Raw genomic sequence first — 19,850 nt, 5'->3', positions numbered from 1 at the left:
TCCCCAGGGTCCAGACTTGCTGTCTCAACACTACACTCTTCTTAAATAAAAGTCATATTTGAAGGTATCGGTACACTAGTTTTTTAATACATTCGTGTATCTCCAGAATGTTGATCTTAATTAGTTGGTCTCCTACAGTTATCCAGAACCCATAATACATTTGGATTATTACATTATACTTGAAATTTTATTTTCTAATCTTTTGATTATTTTACAGCATTCTCATTAGTAATTACTCTGTGGCCGTCTGGAAACTGGAAAATATATTACCCAGAACACCAGCAATAAAATCAAATTACATATTTGACATGATCATCACTTTACTATTTTTAATTTCTCGTCATATCTCCTTCCCTAATATGCTCGTACTGGTATCATTCTTCTTCGGAGACCAATGAAATTTCCAACAATCAAACCCTAACCAAACATTTCCCCGAGAATATCTCGATTCAACTACCTCAAGGAACTCCATCTAAAAAACTTCATCTCTTTTCTTGCAGTTATCTACCTTTGCATTTAAACTGCATAGCACAACCAGCATTTTGCATTCGCCAAACCAAGCCGGGCGCAGATTCACTCTTCCAAAATCATTCTCTGTCTCAAGCGTTCTTTTCTGTCACTGACCCAGACGTCACATCTGTCTACAGCTTTTTCTTCTGCCACACTCAACTGGATCCATACATTCCTCATAGTATTACATTTATATTCGTCTTAAAAACACCTCTAAACAATCACTCATTCCTTTCCATCCCGGCACACACAAAGCCGTTTCACCTTAGGCTCACCAAAACCATTTTATTTTCTCTTTTTGCATCACTCCTACATGGCTTCAAAGCATCAAAATTTAATATTTCATTTTTATTCCCGCTGTTTTTGCAACGTCGGGACAGAACAGACCAGACTTCATACTCCAAACAAGTGTGACCTTCGCATCAAGCGTAGATAATGCTACCATTTTTTTTTCCAACATACCACTGCGGTGAAAAAATCTACGGGCTGGCTTAATCTTAAACTACAACAACAACGGTGAAAGAGAGGTTGGCATTTGACTAGAAGAGGATCATCTGCCATCAAGGCTCATTTTCTCACACCATGGGGCCTCATAACCCTTTATTAGGCCCTCCTCTACCTTGAGGGACATACTATTTCTATCTAAAACACTGCACACACTATGAAACAAATCTAAAAGCTAAATTAATTTCTACTAGATAAAAATCATAGAAGAGAGAGAGAGAGAGAGAGGAGAGAGAGAGAGAGAGAGAGAGAGAGAGAGAGAGAGTCAAGTAAACAGCACTGTTAACAAAATTTACAGTTACGATGAATGGCCTTTTTCTGTGATGTAGAAACTCGCTTAGCGAATTGGTGTTTCAGGTTTTGTCCATGAGAACCTGTGCTCATGTTGAATATTACATGCATCAACATAAAGCCAGAAACAATTGTTTCAGCGCAAAGAGCATGACAAACCTCCAGTAATGCACCACTTACTAATTATTCTATAAGAAAAGAGATTAAAGTGACGACGAAAGTTACTTATTTCAAGTTATAGATACCCGAACAAAATTATTCAAAATCTACATAACTGCCAAGTATGTTTCTGACAAAGAGAGAGAGAGAGAGAGAGAGAGAGAGAGAGAGAGAGAGAGAGAGAGAGAGAGAGAGAGAGAGAGTCCCTCTTACTTGGAGTGATGTCACAGCTTTATCTCCCTTTATGCTGTGTTTTCCTGTGTACACAATCGGTTCCCTTGGACTCGTCGTGGCACTTATATCCTTAGTGGTTTTCTCCCCCTCCTGAGTATCATCCTTGGCGGAGGTGTCTTTGATGGAAGCAGACAGAGTTTCGACTGAAGTATTTTCTATGCTTTCTACAACCACCTTCTTTTCTTCAGAAAGTCTTTTTCTCGTGTTTCTGTCATGATTCTTCTTCATCCCCTTCTCGCTATTCTTATTCTTGGAAAGCGATCTTCCTTTCTTATCATCTATTCTGGTCTTGTTCGAGTCTCCCAGTGTCTTGGCGGAGGAATCACCATTTTTTGCTTTGCTGGCATCAGAACCGGATTGTTTTTCGTCCCTCTTGGGTTTATTCATCTTACTAGCGCGCCACCCTGATGATTTATTTGATTCTTTGGCCAGAGGAGATTTCAACCGACTTTCTGACCTTGGAAAAGTCCCGCTTGACATGTCAATTGATTTTGATTTGATTGACGCCGACGAATCAAATTTATTCACGTCTGACCTTGACAGACTGGAGTTGGCACCGGACGACCTTGAACCTTGGCTTATGATGGAGGACCTGGAACTCTCTCCACATGGTAAAAGAGGCGTTGTCACCCGACTTGCTTTACGCGCGTTGCTTACGTCCGAAGATCCCACAGAACCTGAATTCCACTTGAGAGATTCTGACGACTGGAGATTTCTCTTGTCTTCACATCTTGCGCTTGAACGTGACAACCCGGTGCCCCTGGACACGACCGACAGGGAAGGCGACATCACATCTTTAGTAAGCATACTAGAACGCAAGTTATCCTTTCCTTCAATAGATATAGAACTCCGGACGTTCTGAAGGGTGTTAGAACTACTCTGCTTGTCATGTGACGACCTGAATGAACTTTCGCTACTACTGAACTTATTCCAGCTCCTGTTGCTCGAAAACATACTAGAGTTCTCAGCGCCACCCGAACTTGAATTATAGATCCTCGAACTGGCAAAACAACTTGACACAGAAGAAGAGGTAACACGCATGAAGCTGCTGCTGCTGCTGCTTGAGGTGCTGCTCAAACGGAAATTATTTTCACCACTGCCAATGCTCCTCCCAACCTCCAGGCTTCTACCGCTGAAGTCGGCCATGTCGACGTGTTTTGATTTATACTGGCCTCGCGTTTCTTCTCCACTGAACTAAAGCATTTACTTAACAACTGAGGCGTAAGACAAGAATTGTTCCACACACACACACACGTCCACTGAAAATTCGATGATCACTCGGCAAGGTATTTTAACACATCAACTGACAATCATAATTGCCCAAATGGTCGACGATACGAATAGGCAGTGATTGGGGCACAGAGGCACAGGATCGAGTGGTCTTTCTCCCCTCTCCTGCTTAGCTAATGCACAGACACATCTCTCGAATCCACAGCGTCAGCTGGATTGTTAGATGGCCTGGGAATTAGAATGGAGGAGGCCGCCTCGCGCCCCGGCTGTGGTTGGCCACTGACGGTTACCCTGCGCTCCACCTACTGTACTCTCCGCCCACACGCTCACCTTCCAAATTCTAATAACATATCTTGAGGACCTTCTCTCTATCTTTCTAGTCTGCTTTGCCGCAATTTTGTTTATCATGAGTCCCTCCCAGCAAGTGCTTCAATTATTTCCTCCTTGTCTCGGTCGTCGAGACTTGTTTCTACAAGGCTAAGTGGTAAAGCGTTTTGGGAGGTATCAAATTGGAATTCAAATGTGATGGTGCATTGTTAGTGACAGCGGGGCAATTACATCTTCTCTAAAAATAAGAACGAGTCGCGTCACGAACGGATTTCCAGTTAACCGATGACCTCATCAGCAAATCTCGTCACAAGGATACCCACATCGCCTACTCACTTACATTTCACAATCATATACCACCAACAGCCTCACCTCCCCTCCCAGTGGACACTTCGCGCAAACACACACACACACATATCATATTAACAATTTCCTTGGTTAGTTTTGTCAACGCCCACCGAGACTTATATTTGGGAGATTTTGATTAATATAATTCTTTTAAGTCTACCACGAGTATTATTAGTGTTTTTTTTTCTAATTCAGAGGATTCAGTAGACACTGAACGAACAACTTTCGTTTGTAAAGCTGTTACAGTTTCAAAGGGGAATAGTAGTGAAAGAGTCAACAAGAAGTCGACAAAGTACCTCCTAAAAAAAGAAGAAAAAAAGAAGGGAGGCAACTGGAGGGTGAAGGGCGTGTTGAGAAAAGAACTAGTCCCGCCCACAACCATCCTTGAGGGCAGCTCTAGTTCCCACCCACACGCAACATTCCCTCCGCCCTTTTCTTAACGAACACAATTCCCCGCAATCATCTAAGAGCACATTCAGAGTTTCACACAAGTGGCTAGCACATTATTCTTCGGGCCCTCTCCAGAATCAGCCTAACACGAAAACCAGATAACCTGGCTTCAAAATTTCTTGCTCAAAAAGCATTTCCGAAATCAGTAACTGAAGCCTAAATCTGGCAGTAGAATGTGTGCCTTTCTTGCCCGAAAACTGTTGACCATTGACAACGATGACAGTATTAAGCTTGATATCTCTGACGTAAGAGGAATGACGTCAGCTTGATAATCTATATAAAGTCATTTGTCAGCGCAGTCAACCCACAAATTACTGGTAATGATCATTCGCGTTTTATTCCACGAGTTTGGCACTGGTGTGCTGCGCATGTGTAGCGACTGACCTCAGTGGAAGACCAAATACGGCATTGGGGCAGGCTGGCTCTTCTGGTCAGGACTACAACAACGCCCTCCTAAGTCATCCATGGGGTAGCCCCCTTCCACCACACAACACCGACCCCCATCCACTCTCTCTCTCTCTCTCTCTCTCTCTCTCTCTCTCTCTCTCTCTCTCTCTCTCTCTACACTTTTTCCTCCTACATATCACTCTCCCCTCCAAATATCCTTCACAACAATCCTTGATCCTCCCACTGACTCCAGACATTCTCGCTTCATGGGTCTCGTCTCATTGACTTTTCCTCTGACTTAATTTCATTATAATCATGATTTGTGGAGCAAGGCCCTTATATTCAATAATAATAATAATAATAATAATAATAATAATAATAATAATAATAATAATAAAATGTGCATTAATATTATAATGATAACATAATAACGTAACACAATTTCATTAATAGCATTTTCTAAAATATACAAAATTATCCATCGAGTTGGACAAACTGGGGATAAACGTAATTACTGTGCAATGCTCTTATCAATGCCGTTTACTTTCACAGTTGTAGACAGGAGGACTATGTAAAGGTTATCAAGATTCCACAGACAGGCGCAGAAGGAATTCATTTAGTCGTCACTAATAACGGAAGAAAGCTGTACAGAAAGCCAAATACAGCATTACAACAAATTGTGTATTCAGTAGGGGTCTCCAACATGGAAATGTGCGACGCCACTTTTCCCGAAATACATAAAATAGAGAAACATTAATGAAATATATAAATGTGGTAAAGAATGAAAGAACACTAATTAGGAAGAGGATTAAGAAAAGTAAAATGGATAAAAGGTTTCTGACTAACTTCTGAGCTCTCGGAATTTGCATTTGACACACTATATACATATGTATATACATAGGCTACACACACACACACACACACACACATATATATATATATATATATATATATTAATATATATATATATATATATATATATACAAATAAGTATACATGTGAAGTACAATATGAGAGGCAGGGAATCATTTCCATTTTTGGAAGAATCCACCACAAAGAAAACTCCTTTCATAAATATCCAACGCCGAGATCACTCTTTATGACCTATAATAATAAAATGCTTTCACTTGCGTTGACTTCCCTGGCCTCGTTCAACCATATATGACAACTCCCTATCCACGGCCCCTCCACATTACTACCAATTCAGTTAAATTATTTTACTCCATGCTCCATAAGACTTTAGATTCAAAATCACAATTCTTTGTTTCAGATTCCGACTCTATAAACTGCATACTACTTGGCTGTACAATCCTTATAACAAACAAAAATTTGCCAAGAAAAAAAAATGGAGCACGCACCGTTTCCCTTTGCAATGAATTTCCGTAATGAAAATCGTGCTATTACTTGAAAATCACATACGGTGAACTGAAGCAGCACTCTCACGAGCCGTTGGAACATTTCCTCTGCAAATACTAGCTTCAGTGGAAAAAAATACTGCAACAAGAGCCCTCTCAATCATCTTCTGGCTGCAAACAATACTTCACAAGCTGTAACGCTTCTACGAACAGGAACGGCACGTGAACACTGTGTCCATACGCCAAGCATACGAACACCATCACCATCAACGTCGTCATGACCCAGCCAGCCTTCAGTGGTTGACAAAGCCCTTTCTTTTCACTTCTTCTCACCATTATACTCTACCAAAAATGAAACTACAGCGACTCAAAACCTGGTGAAATATTTTTACATATCTATCTAATTTGACCTTCACATGGAAAAACCTCTATTTCTAATGCTGCTTTCTCCTCACATAGGCACAAACGCAGTAACTCCAAGCCTTCACATTCTACAGTAATTTAAAGAACACTAACCCTTCAATCTACTACAAGCCCTCGTGAATTTTAGACATTTCAATTGTGCCCCCTTAACTAGTCACTGCTACCTCCAAATGCATATGCAAATTCGTCAAATCAATACTTTCTCTAACTTATAATGACTTCGAAAACATATCCACCTCAGCTTCCTTTTCTTGAAACAAAAAGGTATAAACTGAAACTCCCGCACGACTTCAGCATCTTCTTTCCATGAATAATAGGAAGTTTAGAAGACCGTAAACCCCTGCCACTGCTGATCAGTGGACTCTTTCAACCTCCAGCTGCCCAAAATGAGATCCCACATGTAGAAGTGTATCTTTCCCAAACTTCAATCACTAGGCACGCCTCCTTCAGGTAAAATTTATGAAAAAATCAAGATATAACATTTGCATAATGCTGCTAACAAAACGAAACAGGCAGGCAGACTGCAGAAAAAAAAAAAAAACACACACACACCTTCTCTAGGACATTGTGAACTTTTACTTGAAAATAATATCCTCTCTTGCACATGTAGTACATTTGTACTTTTCTTTATTCATCATATTCATTTCCACAAGGCCAAGAAGCCAAAAGCACCCTTGTTTTAAATATTTACTTTCATAGCGCTATGGTAACGTCATTCTTGTCTAACTCAAAATTTTGTTTTCCGTAACTCAAGTTATACCAAAAGACCCTCTTTTCCGCTTTTACTACTTGCTTATGAAGTTATTTTGGACATTAATACTCTCCCCATCACCAGCGTTGCCACTAGATTAACTTACTCCTCAGGTCTAATCTTGAGGAACCTGTCCACAGTTTCCTTTGATCAAACATCCCGAACACAATTCCCCCCCGACAATGCTTCACACTTACTACTCTTACTATTCGTGTCACCGGTAATCCATCACCTTGCTTGCTTTTTCTTAAATTGCTTTCCCTACACAACACATGCAATGACTTTCAATTATTGTTCTCATCACAACTCGAAATCCATTAACTCAAGCATCCGACAACACTGTTGCCTAACTAAATTATCGGTGGCAATACAATAAGGAGCTTCTCGAGATATTACATGAACAGTAAGTGACATTTTCTTGTAATTCCATCGGAAGTATCATTAGTTCTCGTTCATTTCCTAATTACCGTATATTGAAATAATTTGACTGTCATGGAACTCAAAACAAATCAACAAATAAATGTTCTGTAAGTGAATGTCACTTCGGATTTCTGGAGTAGCAGTGATTTCAAGGGACCGAATTCATGCACAATGCACAGAAATAACTGACACATCGTGAAATTTTACATATTCAATAACCGCGTTCATTAGTGATAATACCTACGTATAGCAATACAATCTGCAGTAACGAAATTATCCTCCCAATTTTATATACTGGCGAGTTACATTCGTCGTGAATTGTGTATAACCTTTCATTCAACTGGCATAAGAATTTAACTATGGCTTGGGAGTCTGACATTCTGAACAACTGTATGATAAATCCAGCCAATGAAATCACCACTACTCAACAATGATTATATCGGAAAAGAGCCCTAAAGTGGTACTCACATTGAAGTCCTTCTCGTGCTGGAACCTGTTATAGATCTTAGCGATCCTGTCGTAGGTCTCATCTGCCACGAACTGGTACTGAGTATTAAGTGAGTCGAGTTGGGCCACGACGTTTTCCTGTCCGCTCTGAATGCGAGGCCTCTTGCTCAGGCTCGCGTCCAGGCTAGGGTGTACCTCCTCTAGACTGGCCTTGTACTGGGACAGGCGCAAGTCATAGATCTACAGAGGGTGTCGTAAATTAGTCATGGTTAGTACAGGTTACTGAGACGACCATTAATATAACAATATAGGGGTTAAAGAAAAGGGAGCCACTTGGTGCTGAAGGAAAAAGGCGACAGAGAGAGATTCAAAAGCCACCGAAAGCTGTTGTTATCATGACTAAACCATTATAGATATTTATATTATATTTACATGCCAATCTATCACATTATTATTACTCACTGAATTTCCTGAAATCAGGAAAGCATGCTTTGAGTAACGAAACTGAAATTTAATGGAATATACAAGGGAGGGAATCTGAAAGTCACCACCTGAAAAAACCTGCAATGAACTTTCATCAACAAAAAAACAATTAAGTTGAATCGTGAAACCTTTCAAGGGTGACCAACGAATGTGGGTATTTTGTAAAAATATATATATATGGTATATATAATATATTTCTCTGTGACAGTAACTGGTTTTGGAATGAATATTTTTGGGTTTGTGATGCCTGTGAAACATACCTTGGCTTCCCTTATGAATCGGCCGCCAAGTGTATTTACATGTTCTATGCTTGTTTTCTTCTCTATAATTTTCATGTACATACTCTGTAAAGAAAAGGTATAAATATTAATAAACCTGAAAAGAAACGATATTTAGTTAATCCTGAAAAGATGAAGGTGAGGCAGGAAGAGTTCCCACTGCAGCAGCAGCCAGACGCTAGAAATAAAACTCGAAAAAGATCTGGGCTTCCACAAACGCTCGCTTCGTTTTCTTCGTCGTCGTATCCTTCCTTATCAGTCGACGGACAAGGAGCAGGAGCAGGAACAGGAACAGGAGGGAGGATGGGGGATGAAGGATGAGGAGATTAGGAGCAGCTCTGGTTTGTGGGTATACATCATATGGTTTGGGTGTGGGTATGTGGTGGTATAAATACATTATGCTATGCGTTAGTACTGAAAAGAAGAGGAGTTGTAGGAACAGATTAAAAAGATACAGAACCGTCTACAGAGAATGGTTTCTCAAAAACTGTCCTTGTTGTGACAGCAGTATTAACTTGGAAATCTCTGAACAGTTGCAAGAGCAGAATTGTTTTCAAGTTTAGCAGCATTTAGATTTGTTTATGTTGAGTGCTCAAGAGATGAGCTATTAATAAGATAGATAACATGGAAAAGCATCTGTCTGTTGGGGGCCCCTGGCTTACCCTCAGTCTCTCCAACTCTAACTCAGCCTCGGAGGGTCCGAGGTCTTCGATCTTTTGACTACGAAGGCCATTCTCCATGGCGGTGACTTCGACCTTTTCAATGTCATGGCCATTGCGGTATTTAGCCAGAAGGTCGCATGCAGCTTCGCAACTTCGCAACCTGAAACCATACAAAGCAATCTGGATTACTCAACATCCCAGGCGAAACGACAAGGCATCACGTTATTCCAGCAATAACTCCAGACAAAAGAGAACCACTGGAGAGCCACTCAGCGACTGACCTCTCGACGATCTGGGAGCAGGTGTTTTCCCACCTCATCCTCAGCTTCCTGACATCCTCCTCCAGCTTGTCAACATCAGGATGGATTTTCTGGCTCGGTCTCGATTTGACCACCAGGGTCCGGACGTTGCGGCACTCTTCCAAAAGGCGGTCGATGAGCACCTGTGGGTTGTGTGAGACAACGATTTCATACTGACATGCGAACGGATCAGCCTTTTGGAGAATACCTTCTTTAAGACATCACTGCCAAAAGGACAGAAATCGCACACATTTTTTTTTTTTGAGCCACCATTATCACACGGAAAAATGAGAAGACTGATGTTTCTGTAAAATTAATTCATTCATATGTTTGTTGATTTTTCGTGAAACCCTACACAATCAGATATCTCCGTTTTGCATACGATTTTGGCGCCGATTTTTTCCCTTTTGACGCAGTATACAATGTCTGAATACAACAAGCGACAATATTCACTTTAAAAGTTAACATATGTACTCAATGGTATTAAAAAAAACTATGACCTAAGACAAACAAAAAGTGAGGCAACTTCTGACCTTAAAAATGCAGAAAGCTAAAGGGTTCTTCAAAAGCAAATATGAATGATGACCTTTCTAAAATATCTAATAACAATGATCAAATCCTTATGTGGCATGGCACAGGTACACGGAGCCGAATATTCCCACTGAAGCCAACACATCCATGGTGAATCTCCACACAAACGGATGCCTTAACACTGCGGGCAATTATTATCTTATTGGCATACCTGATGGTCCTGGACGATTTGCTGAATATCGAGAAGTTCTCTGTGTACGTGTTCAAGATCGTCCAGCTCATCGGGCAGATCTTGGTGTTCCGCTAACTTCAGCTCCACCTCGGACACCACCTGTGTTCCCTCCTCTATTCCCGTCACAACCATCTCCACACACTTCATTCTGTGGCAGGCACGAGGGCAAACCCAGAAGCGGACCATTAGAAGCAATTCCAGAGTTGCCAGCGCAAACTGACTATCTTCATAGCATACAATCACTTTCAATATATGAGTTACCACGATACTGAGAAACTGAAATATGATACTCTAGGATGAATCAAGTACCTGATAGACAACATGAGTTTGTTTACCTTTCAATATATACATGTGAGAGTTGCCATATGCGATCCCACTGCTGAGTGATACTTTCAACAGTGCGCTGGATGGCTGGGGTCCGCCTGCTCAGATTCTGGTAGTTCTTCTGAATACTCTCAACCTTCAAGTGAAGAAATCGTTTTCAGAAGATTCTCTTAAGGCACAGCTCCATTAGACCAAGCTGCTTTTGTAACAAACATGACTAACCAGCCGAAAATAAAATGATGGTAGAAAATCCGTAAAATCTTTAAATTTAAGGCGTAGTTCTCAACAAAAGTACCTCAAGTACCAATGCAAATGACTCCTCGACTAATAGAACAAAACGTCAAAATAAATTTCAAATAGACATGAGGAAAATCCCCAAAAACGTACAAGCGAGAGTATTTTCGTTAGAGTAAAGCAACAGTACCGACAACAAATACCCATCATTACTGTACCTCCAGTTCGTGCGACGACAGGTCATTCTCGAACTGTTTGTGCTCGATGACCAACTGTTCCAGGAGGTCCAGGTCCCTGGGAATGGCAGCGAGGCACCTCTGAATGAGCGTCTTCTCCATCATGTCCAAATACTCCTTCAAGCTGTTGCACTGCTCGACCAGAACGGTGCCTGGTTTAGGCTCTGCATGGGAGAAACAAAGGCAAAACATAACCATTGTATAATGAAGACTGCTTTTGTTGATAAGCACCGGTCAACACGTAAGACCTATCACAATTCTTGTATCTTAAAAACAGCCCATTAGCAAATTAATGTTGCGAAATTGGAGACAAAGCACACCATGGCAAACATCAAATGATTGTAAGAACTGGGTTAAATGCGAAGTCGTTTTGCCGTGTTCGTTTTCAAAAGCTAAGAATGCGCAGGTGTGTCCTGGGAATGCGCAGTCTTCCTTCGAATAACCCAATTCCAAACCGTAAACGCAGGACACCGGCTATCACTTATCGGAAATAAATGAAGACGAGATTTTCATTGATTTTAGTTACAAATTGTCCCTAAAACATTCCTAGGAAAACACAAAAGATACTTAATTTTTAAAAAATCTTACTTTTAACAATGAGTTTACATACCTGGAACTTTCCAGAGTATGTAAAAGCAACGTTATGGAAGCATTTTTCTAACTTTAGGTTCACCATGAAATTCGTTATCTAGTACGTATACTATAAATGCATTTTTCAAAAATCTATATAATGTTAAACACTACAAAATCAGTTAACACTTCATTCGTCTTCCGACCACACCACCAAATTCTCTCTCTCTCTCTCTCTCTCTCTCTCTCTCTCTCTCTCTCTCTCTCTCTCTCTCCAACAACAAAAACAGACGCAGGAAGCGGAAAGACCTACGAGGAAAGGGTAATCTATCGATTAGTAATCAAGTGTCAACCATATCTGGCGCTGACGTCATTCGGTGAGGTTACAGAAGCAGTCTGTTCGAACTATCCTCGACATCCAGAAAATCAATAATAAAGAAACTGAAGACAAATATTGGAACTCAAGATTCAAACCACTACAATTCACAAAGATGAAAGTTTAAAACTTTCTTATTCATCGGCCAATTATGGGTTGCTTAGGGTTAGGTCAGTAATGTTTGCCAGATTCCTGGATACTTTGGACTGCAGCAAAGTAAGCAGCAGGTCATACTAGTCGCTCTGTCTTTCAGGAAACCCCCTGTCAATTACATCTCTTCTGCATTATAACCTACAGTTCATATAACTGTGTTTTTATATATATATATATATATATATATATATATATATATATATATATATATATATATATATAATATATATATGTGTGTGTGTGTGTGTGTGTGTATATATATACATATAGTATACTTACAGAGATACGTATAGATACATATACATACACACACACACACACACATATATATATATATATATATAATATATATATATATATATATAGATATATATATATATATATATATATACACACATATATATATACGTTATATGTGTATATATATATATATATATGTAGTATATATATATGTATATATATATCTATATATATATATATATATATATATATACAATAATATATATGTATTAAAATAATATATAATATTATATATAATTATATATATGTATATATATAGTGTGTGTGTAGTATATGGACATATTATACGTATATATGTAAGTATAAATATATATATATATAGTAAGTATATATATATATATATATATATATATATATCTATATAGTATATATATATATACACACACACACACACACACACACACACACACACACACTATATAATATATTATATTATCTAGATATATATATATATATATATATATAATATTATATATATATAATATATTATATAAATATATATATATGATATATATGATGATATATATATAAATATATCGAGCTACAATGTCCTTTAATATCTAATTCGCTCTACTCGGAATTAATTATATTTTCATATATGCTTAACCGAAGGGGATTTTTTTTTTTGTTTTTTTTTTTTGTTTTTCTCTCTCTCTCGATAATAGACTTGCCTGGACCAGGGCGCGAACCTATGATCCTTACAAATCCAGGAACGTCAGTGAAGCTTTATCCACCTACTACACCACCTCTCGCGGTGGTGTAGTAGGATAAAGCTTCACTGACGTTCCTGGATTTGTAAGGATCATAGGTTCGCGCCCTGGTCCAGGCAAGTCTATTATCGAGAAAAAAAAAAAAAAAAATTCCCCTTCGGTTAAGCATATGAAAATATATTAATTCCGAGTAGAGCGAATTAGATATTAAAGGACCTTGTGCTCGATATATGTATATGAATCACGGAAATGATATGGAATTAATATTATATATATATCATAATATATATATATATATATATACTTAATATATATATATATATATATATATATATATATATCCAATACATTCATGGATGAATATAAGGCTTGCATTTATGCCTATGCTTCTTAATATCCAACAGTTCATTTCATACATACATACATACATACATACATACATACATATATATATATAATAATATATATATATATATAGTATATATATATCACACACATATAAGTGAACTGTAGGTTATAATGCAGAAGAGGTGTAAGTGACAATGGGTTTCCTAAAAGGCAGAGCGACAAGTCTGACCTGCTATTTACTTTGCTGCAGTGCAAAGCATTCTGGAATCTGGCAAACATTACTACTGGCCTAACCCTAAACAACATCTAACTGGCCGAAAAGGAAAAGTTTCCGCAAAAGGCAACGATGCTTTTTGTGCTTGATCAGAATCAGAGTCAAGTCACTTCAGATACCACAAATGGTGAAACGCTCGTCTCTCGTAAATCATACAGTCCATGTTTCATGTTCAATATCTATCATCCGATTAACCTGGGCCTATTTTCTCGGAGGGTAATTTACTCAATTCTTCTTCTGTTATGGTTTTTCAACAGTTCATCAGTTAAATGTATCACCATACGATTCAAACCATTTGGAGCTTGTTCAATCAACTATGACTTTTCATCCATTACGCCTCCGTGGCCTTGTCATTTCCACAGCCACAATTACTGTACCTTTCATCATGACTGCCGCGGTGCGTGCGACCCACGTGGTTGACGACTAACTTGCATACCAGTTATGATTAACCATTGCCACCCACTTCCATTTATAAAGCTATTATCATTGACCTCAATTTTTATAAACTTTTTTTTTTTTCCGCCATCAGTTCCACTTGGCATTCTCACCACTTTTTGCTGCCCCATAAAACGGTTGTCGTTCTAATTACATGCTTCTGCTTTTCTTAACGAATTATTTCCCAGTATTTACCATGTCTACTCCCATTACTGTTCAACATTCTATGCAACTTCTCTATTGTCACTTGCTAACACCTGGCGCCTCTTAAAATAAGGCCAACAGTCATGAGAAGGGTCATTCTCAATAATCCCTGCAACGCTGCAACATTCAACAAAAATATAAGGGATTGTGAGAAGCATGACAGCAATATTCCTCAACGGTTTCATTTTGGAACCCATCAATTCAAAATTCATAACTAATGTGTGATACGCATATGTTTAGCAAAACTAACAACATTCCAAGGCATCTTAGGAAGACGACCCGTTAAGAAACCCGTTGGCATAAATAAGGAAAAAACCATAATGTCTATGTGAGAGCAGATAATGTTGGTAAGTGTGTTTACTATTATAAAAAAAAAAAAAAGTCTCGAGAAACATCACTATCTACCCCCTCCCCTCCCAACATATGTTTATCTTGTTCATAATGCACCTATTAATGAGCATATGGCCATGAAACACTGGAATAAATGAAGACAAAATCGCATCAAGTTACCATGCCATTCTCGGCTGCTGTGTTCACCGGCCCCATGACTATTATCGTCATTATCCCGTCATTACTATTTTTATTACAGATCTGGTTGACAAGTGCATTTCCTAGTGCGCATTTGGTACATAATGATATCTGCGGGGTGTTTACAGTTTTCAAACTACAGCACTCAAGATAACACAAATAAAGAACTTACGTACATTCTAACAAGAATAACTGTAAATGTTGGGCATATTCGTGAAATGACAAAATTCGGGAACCTACATGATAACTTCACAATTCGTGATTTAATGTTGAAGACGATACCACTTCCACCACGATCTAAAACTACTAAATATAAAGCCCAGAACAATTTCGGGAACACACTTTAAGGCCATATAATTGTTTGCAAAGCAGGCTTTAACGAAAAAGATTTAGGCTTGAAAGAGAAAATAAAAGATATGCCCTAAAGAACAACATATTCGAAGACAACTACAAACAGCTGACAGAACCAGAAGGAGCCAGCTCGATGGATCAAAGAATGCTGACGGGAGGGAGCCCATCTCAAACAAACGTAAGAATGGTTGGAAATGTTCAATTTGCTAGTCTTCGCTGACGGTCGGGAACGCTACCAAAGTCTGGATCAATAAAACAAGAGCACATCCGCTCGTTTCTCTTCATAAACCCTTACACAGTAAAATAAAAACATGTATACCATATCCAAAAACATTAATAACTGACGACCAAAATTTTCAGTAACCTAGGGAATATGACAAACAAAGGAGGGGGGGGGGGGAGAAAACCACAAGAGGACTGACAAAAACAATCATGGAAATGGAGAAACAATCATTTCATTAAACAAAAGCGAGAATGACTAAGCGGAGTTGGGAAGAAACCACTGATCCTCCAGTAATTTGGAAAGCGTAGGTAGTTGAGACAAATGTCAGTCAGCGAGGATATCCTGCTTTCTTCATAATTAGAACAATTAACGACTGTTGAAATTTATCAATTAGGACTATTGGAGGAAAGCGACAATACTTTGTCAGTGTCAAGTTTCGTAGGGAGCAGTATGTCTCCTGTGACACGCGACGAGTCTCGAGACTCCGAACGGGAATCCCTCAGCTGGGCGGGTCTCGCCCTTACTATATCAATGATACTAATTTAGTTTGGCTACCCACGAGGAATTAGAGGCATTAACATAATCCAAAGCCATTGTTCTTACTGGCACATGGTCGAAATGAGAAAATAAATGACCACATAAAATTAAAATGAATTTGAAATGGAATTTGAGTTAAACTTTATTCTGTGAAAGTGAAATACGTAAAGACTGAATGCCATTTTGTTAAGTTTGGCAAGTAATTTAAAACAGATGAACGAAATGTATTTGAAACCTAGCAGTAGAAAATACACACACACACACACAGTTACCCATTACGCAGCCAACGAAACTGCCGTCACTACAGACATTTCAAAACGGAATTTAGGTCTTCTGAAAATGACCAGTAATCTTCCTAAGCAGCTAAATCTTATGCCTACCAACTCCCCTCCCTTCGTGACAGTGAATTGTGCGAGTTGATTCATTCCTTACCGGTTAAGGACCTGTCATGGTCATTCTCGGCAGTGATTCCGCTGTCATCAAAGATATCTTTATCTCCGAAAAATGGATCGTCGTCACTCGTACCCTTCTTCTCTTCGTGACAACTGCATTTGCAATGAGCAACATCACAGTCTTTGGAATTGTCTAATAAAACCACTTTGTGCAAAAATAAAACCGTTCCTTCTAAGGTATCGTCATCGGACTCGTCTTGATCTGATTTCTTTAATTTACACTTGAAGATTTTCCCTTGGGCGTCCCAAATCTGGCCCAACACACTCATATAACCGTAGCGGGGAATCATGTTTGTTTGTTTGTTTGTTCACAACCACTCTATATCACAGATAAGATCACAATAATACTCCTACAGTCTGCACACACGCGATTTGGCACAAACCACTCTACAGCTGTGTACTTGACTAATCCTACTCGACGGCCGTCAAGGGTCATTCGTCAGTGATTCGGAGGGAAATACAGGACGGCGGGGCACTGCCTGCACCGCGGAGGACGACCTGGGGAAGTGGGACGTGCGACGAAGACCTCCCCAGACTGTGTGGCCATATTGGATCTGGCCGGTCAAGTCAAAGCAGTGCTGCCACCTCGGTCGGCGCTCCAGAAGAATTCCCATTTTCTCTGCTGAATCAATCCCTCTTCCTCTTCCTCTTCCTCCTCCTCCTCCTCTGCCTACTGCAGTGTTTCGGTGACATCATCGTCCACTGCATTACGCAACATGCATGAACTTATACAATAATAACCGAATGAACACCCAACACGCAAATTGGAAGCGATTAACCGTTCGATATCGAAGAGGGACATTACGCGTTTCCCACTCTTATCATTTCACCCGAAATTGCTGACTCATTCTACCAAACACCAATATATATATATATATATATATATATATATATATATATATATTATATATATATATTATATATATATATATATAGTATTACACGTCTATATACACATATACATACACTAAGGATTTCCAGCGAAGACAATGGAGATCACTAACCAATATAATGTGTAAGATTTCCAGGATAAATTAAAACATGACGATGATTATTCGCATTAAGCTTTACCTTATCGGGAAAAACGATTTGATGAAAATATTCGAAACTAAATTTCTTACGCACTCCAGTTGCTGCGCACGAAAGCAAGATGCCATAAGCTGGAAGACAGCACGAATACTGAGGTCATAAAATGGATTTTCATTATTCGTTACAGGTAAAATCTGTCAACAAATGACTTGCAAAATAATCTCGATATCTCCAGCAGCAGTTTAAACTTGAAAATAAAATCCTACTCAAAATCTGCGCCAAAGAATTTTATTACATATAATTAGGCAAGACAATGAACTGCGGCAAAATGACTTAAGGTAACATTTTGATCTATCGTTCCCAAACGGGTCTATGGCCATAGAGCGGTTCAAGGGAGAAGGCAAAGACCTACAACGAAGGAACCTCCTCCTCCATCCTACCAAACGTCAAACTGAAATCAACGCAAAAGCATAACACAATAGTGACCGCAGATTTAGGATCCAACAAACATGGCACGCCCGATTCATGAGAGAGAGAGAGAGAGAAGAGAGATGAGAGAGAGAGAGAGAGAGAGAGAGAGAGAGAGAGAGAGAGAGAGAGCGTCATAATAGAAGTGATGTTGACCCCGTTTGACTAGATAGATACATGCATGTATGCATGCACACACACGCTCGCACACACACACACACACACTATATATATAGTATATATATATATATATATATTATTCTATAATATATATACATATATAATAATATATTATACATACAATATATATAGTACTAATATCTATATGTATACTATATATAAGATTAATACTATTATAAATAACAGAATATACATATACACATATATATATATATATATATATATAGACATATAATATTAATATATATATATAATTAAATAGGTGGAAAAGGACCAGAGTAACTTCGGTTGGTCTGGTCACGTGGACAAACCAGAAGAAGACAGGCTGATTAAAAAGTGCACAAAATTCAAAAGCTTTTAGAGGAAAGGGGAAGCAGGACACCGGGGATTGTTAATGTGACGTTGTGGAAGAGAAGGGCGAGACTGCGTGCAAGACAATAGTTGAAAAGCGCATTGCGTGTAGGAGGGGGAGGAGGAGGAGGGCGGTTGACGGGCGGCTGATGAGTCTTTGATGTAGTTGAAGAGGCTGAAGTTTTCGAATAAAAGTGAACGCGACAGCGACCGCTTCCTTGTTTTCTCTGGGGCTTCTTCTACAAGGGGAACCGCCTTACCGGTGTTATGCACTCAATTTTATATATATATATATATATATATATATATATATATATATATATATATATATATATATATATATATATAATATACACACACACACACACACACACACACACACATAATGGTCGTGTGGGTTGCGTTTGAATTCAATAGCCAGTGAAATTTTGTCTCATCCGTGCCATGTTGCTATTTAGCCACTAATACATATATATATATATATATATATATATATATATATATATTATATATATATATATATATATATGTGTGTGTGTGGTGTGTGTGTGTGTGTGTGTGTGTGTGTGTGTGTAACTGAATCACAAAAGTTTGGAACATGATAAATCCATAAATAAAGGTATAAGCCACGTTGGAAAGATAAACAACTGAGTTTCTGCAAGATCTTTCGACTCAACGTCCTTTACTTAGCAAACAAACTGACTTACATGAGAAATTTAGAGTACAGGAAAGGTCGTATAAGTGACAGATAGGGATTATAAGGAGATTAGTACCTAGAATCCATCCAACACACCTGGAGAATGAGTAACCTTTCCAAACAAGCATAAACATGGGTACAATTTAAGAACAAAAAGATTAAGGGGCAAGACAATTAAAGGATTATACAGGGCGACAGCTGACCACATTCAGATCTTTGGTAAACAAAAAATTATTCACAAAACATATTAAACATACATATACAAAGAAAATATCTCTAAGGCAACTAATTTGTATTCAAGTCTGTAATTATATCTTTGAGATCATTCTTAAACATGTTACAAATACAAGGGTCTAAATGAAACAGGCCACGACTAATATCAAAATTCCAATGGGGAAGTTAAGTTGTATATTGCAGATTCTAAAAGATTTCGTGATAAGACATCTTTTGATCTTGCAATTACTGAAACTACCAATCCAATTTATCCAGTGGTTGTTTTCGCTTAAGTGAATGAATATTGCATTAGATGTGTGCCCAGTTTTGACAGAA

At 38.6% G+C, this 19,850-nt stretch overlaps 1 protein-coding gene across 1 annotated transcript in view; it reads right to left on the bottom strand.

Moving 5' to 3' along the window:
- Window positions 1-19,850, bottom strand: part of LOC135222792 (microtubule-actin cross-linking factor 1-like) — a 293,750-nt gene that overhangs the window by 120,642 nt on the left and 153,258 nt on the right. The window contains 7 exon segments of the mRNA XM_064261077.1: window positions 7,858-8,076; window positions 8,580-8,663; window positions 9,260-9,419; window positions 9,541-9,701; window positions 10,301-10,469; window positions 10,657-10,781; window positions 11,098-11,279. Of these exon segments, the coding sequence (XP_064117147.1) occupies window positions 7,858-8,076; window positions 8,580-8,663; window positions 9,260-9,419; window positions 9,541-9,701; window positions 10,301-10,469; window positions 10,657-10,781; window positions 11,098-11,279 (1,100 nt within the window).

The sequence above is a fragment of the Macrobrachium nipponense genome, chromosome 8 (genome assembly GCF_015104395.2).
Source record: "Macrobrachium nipponense isolate FS-2020 chromosome 8, ASM1510439v2, whole genome shotgun sequence".
NCBI classification, from domain to species: domain Eukaryota; kingdom Metazoa; phylum Arthropoda; class Malacostraca; order Decapoda; family Palaemonidae; genus Macrobrachium; species Macrobrachium nipponense.
The sequence above is the reverse complement of the archived record's forward strand: the minus strand, read 5'-3'. Positions and strand labels throughout refer to the sequence as shown.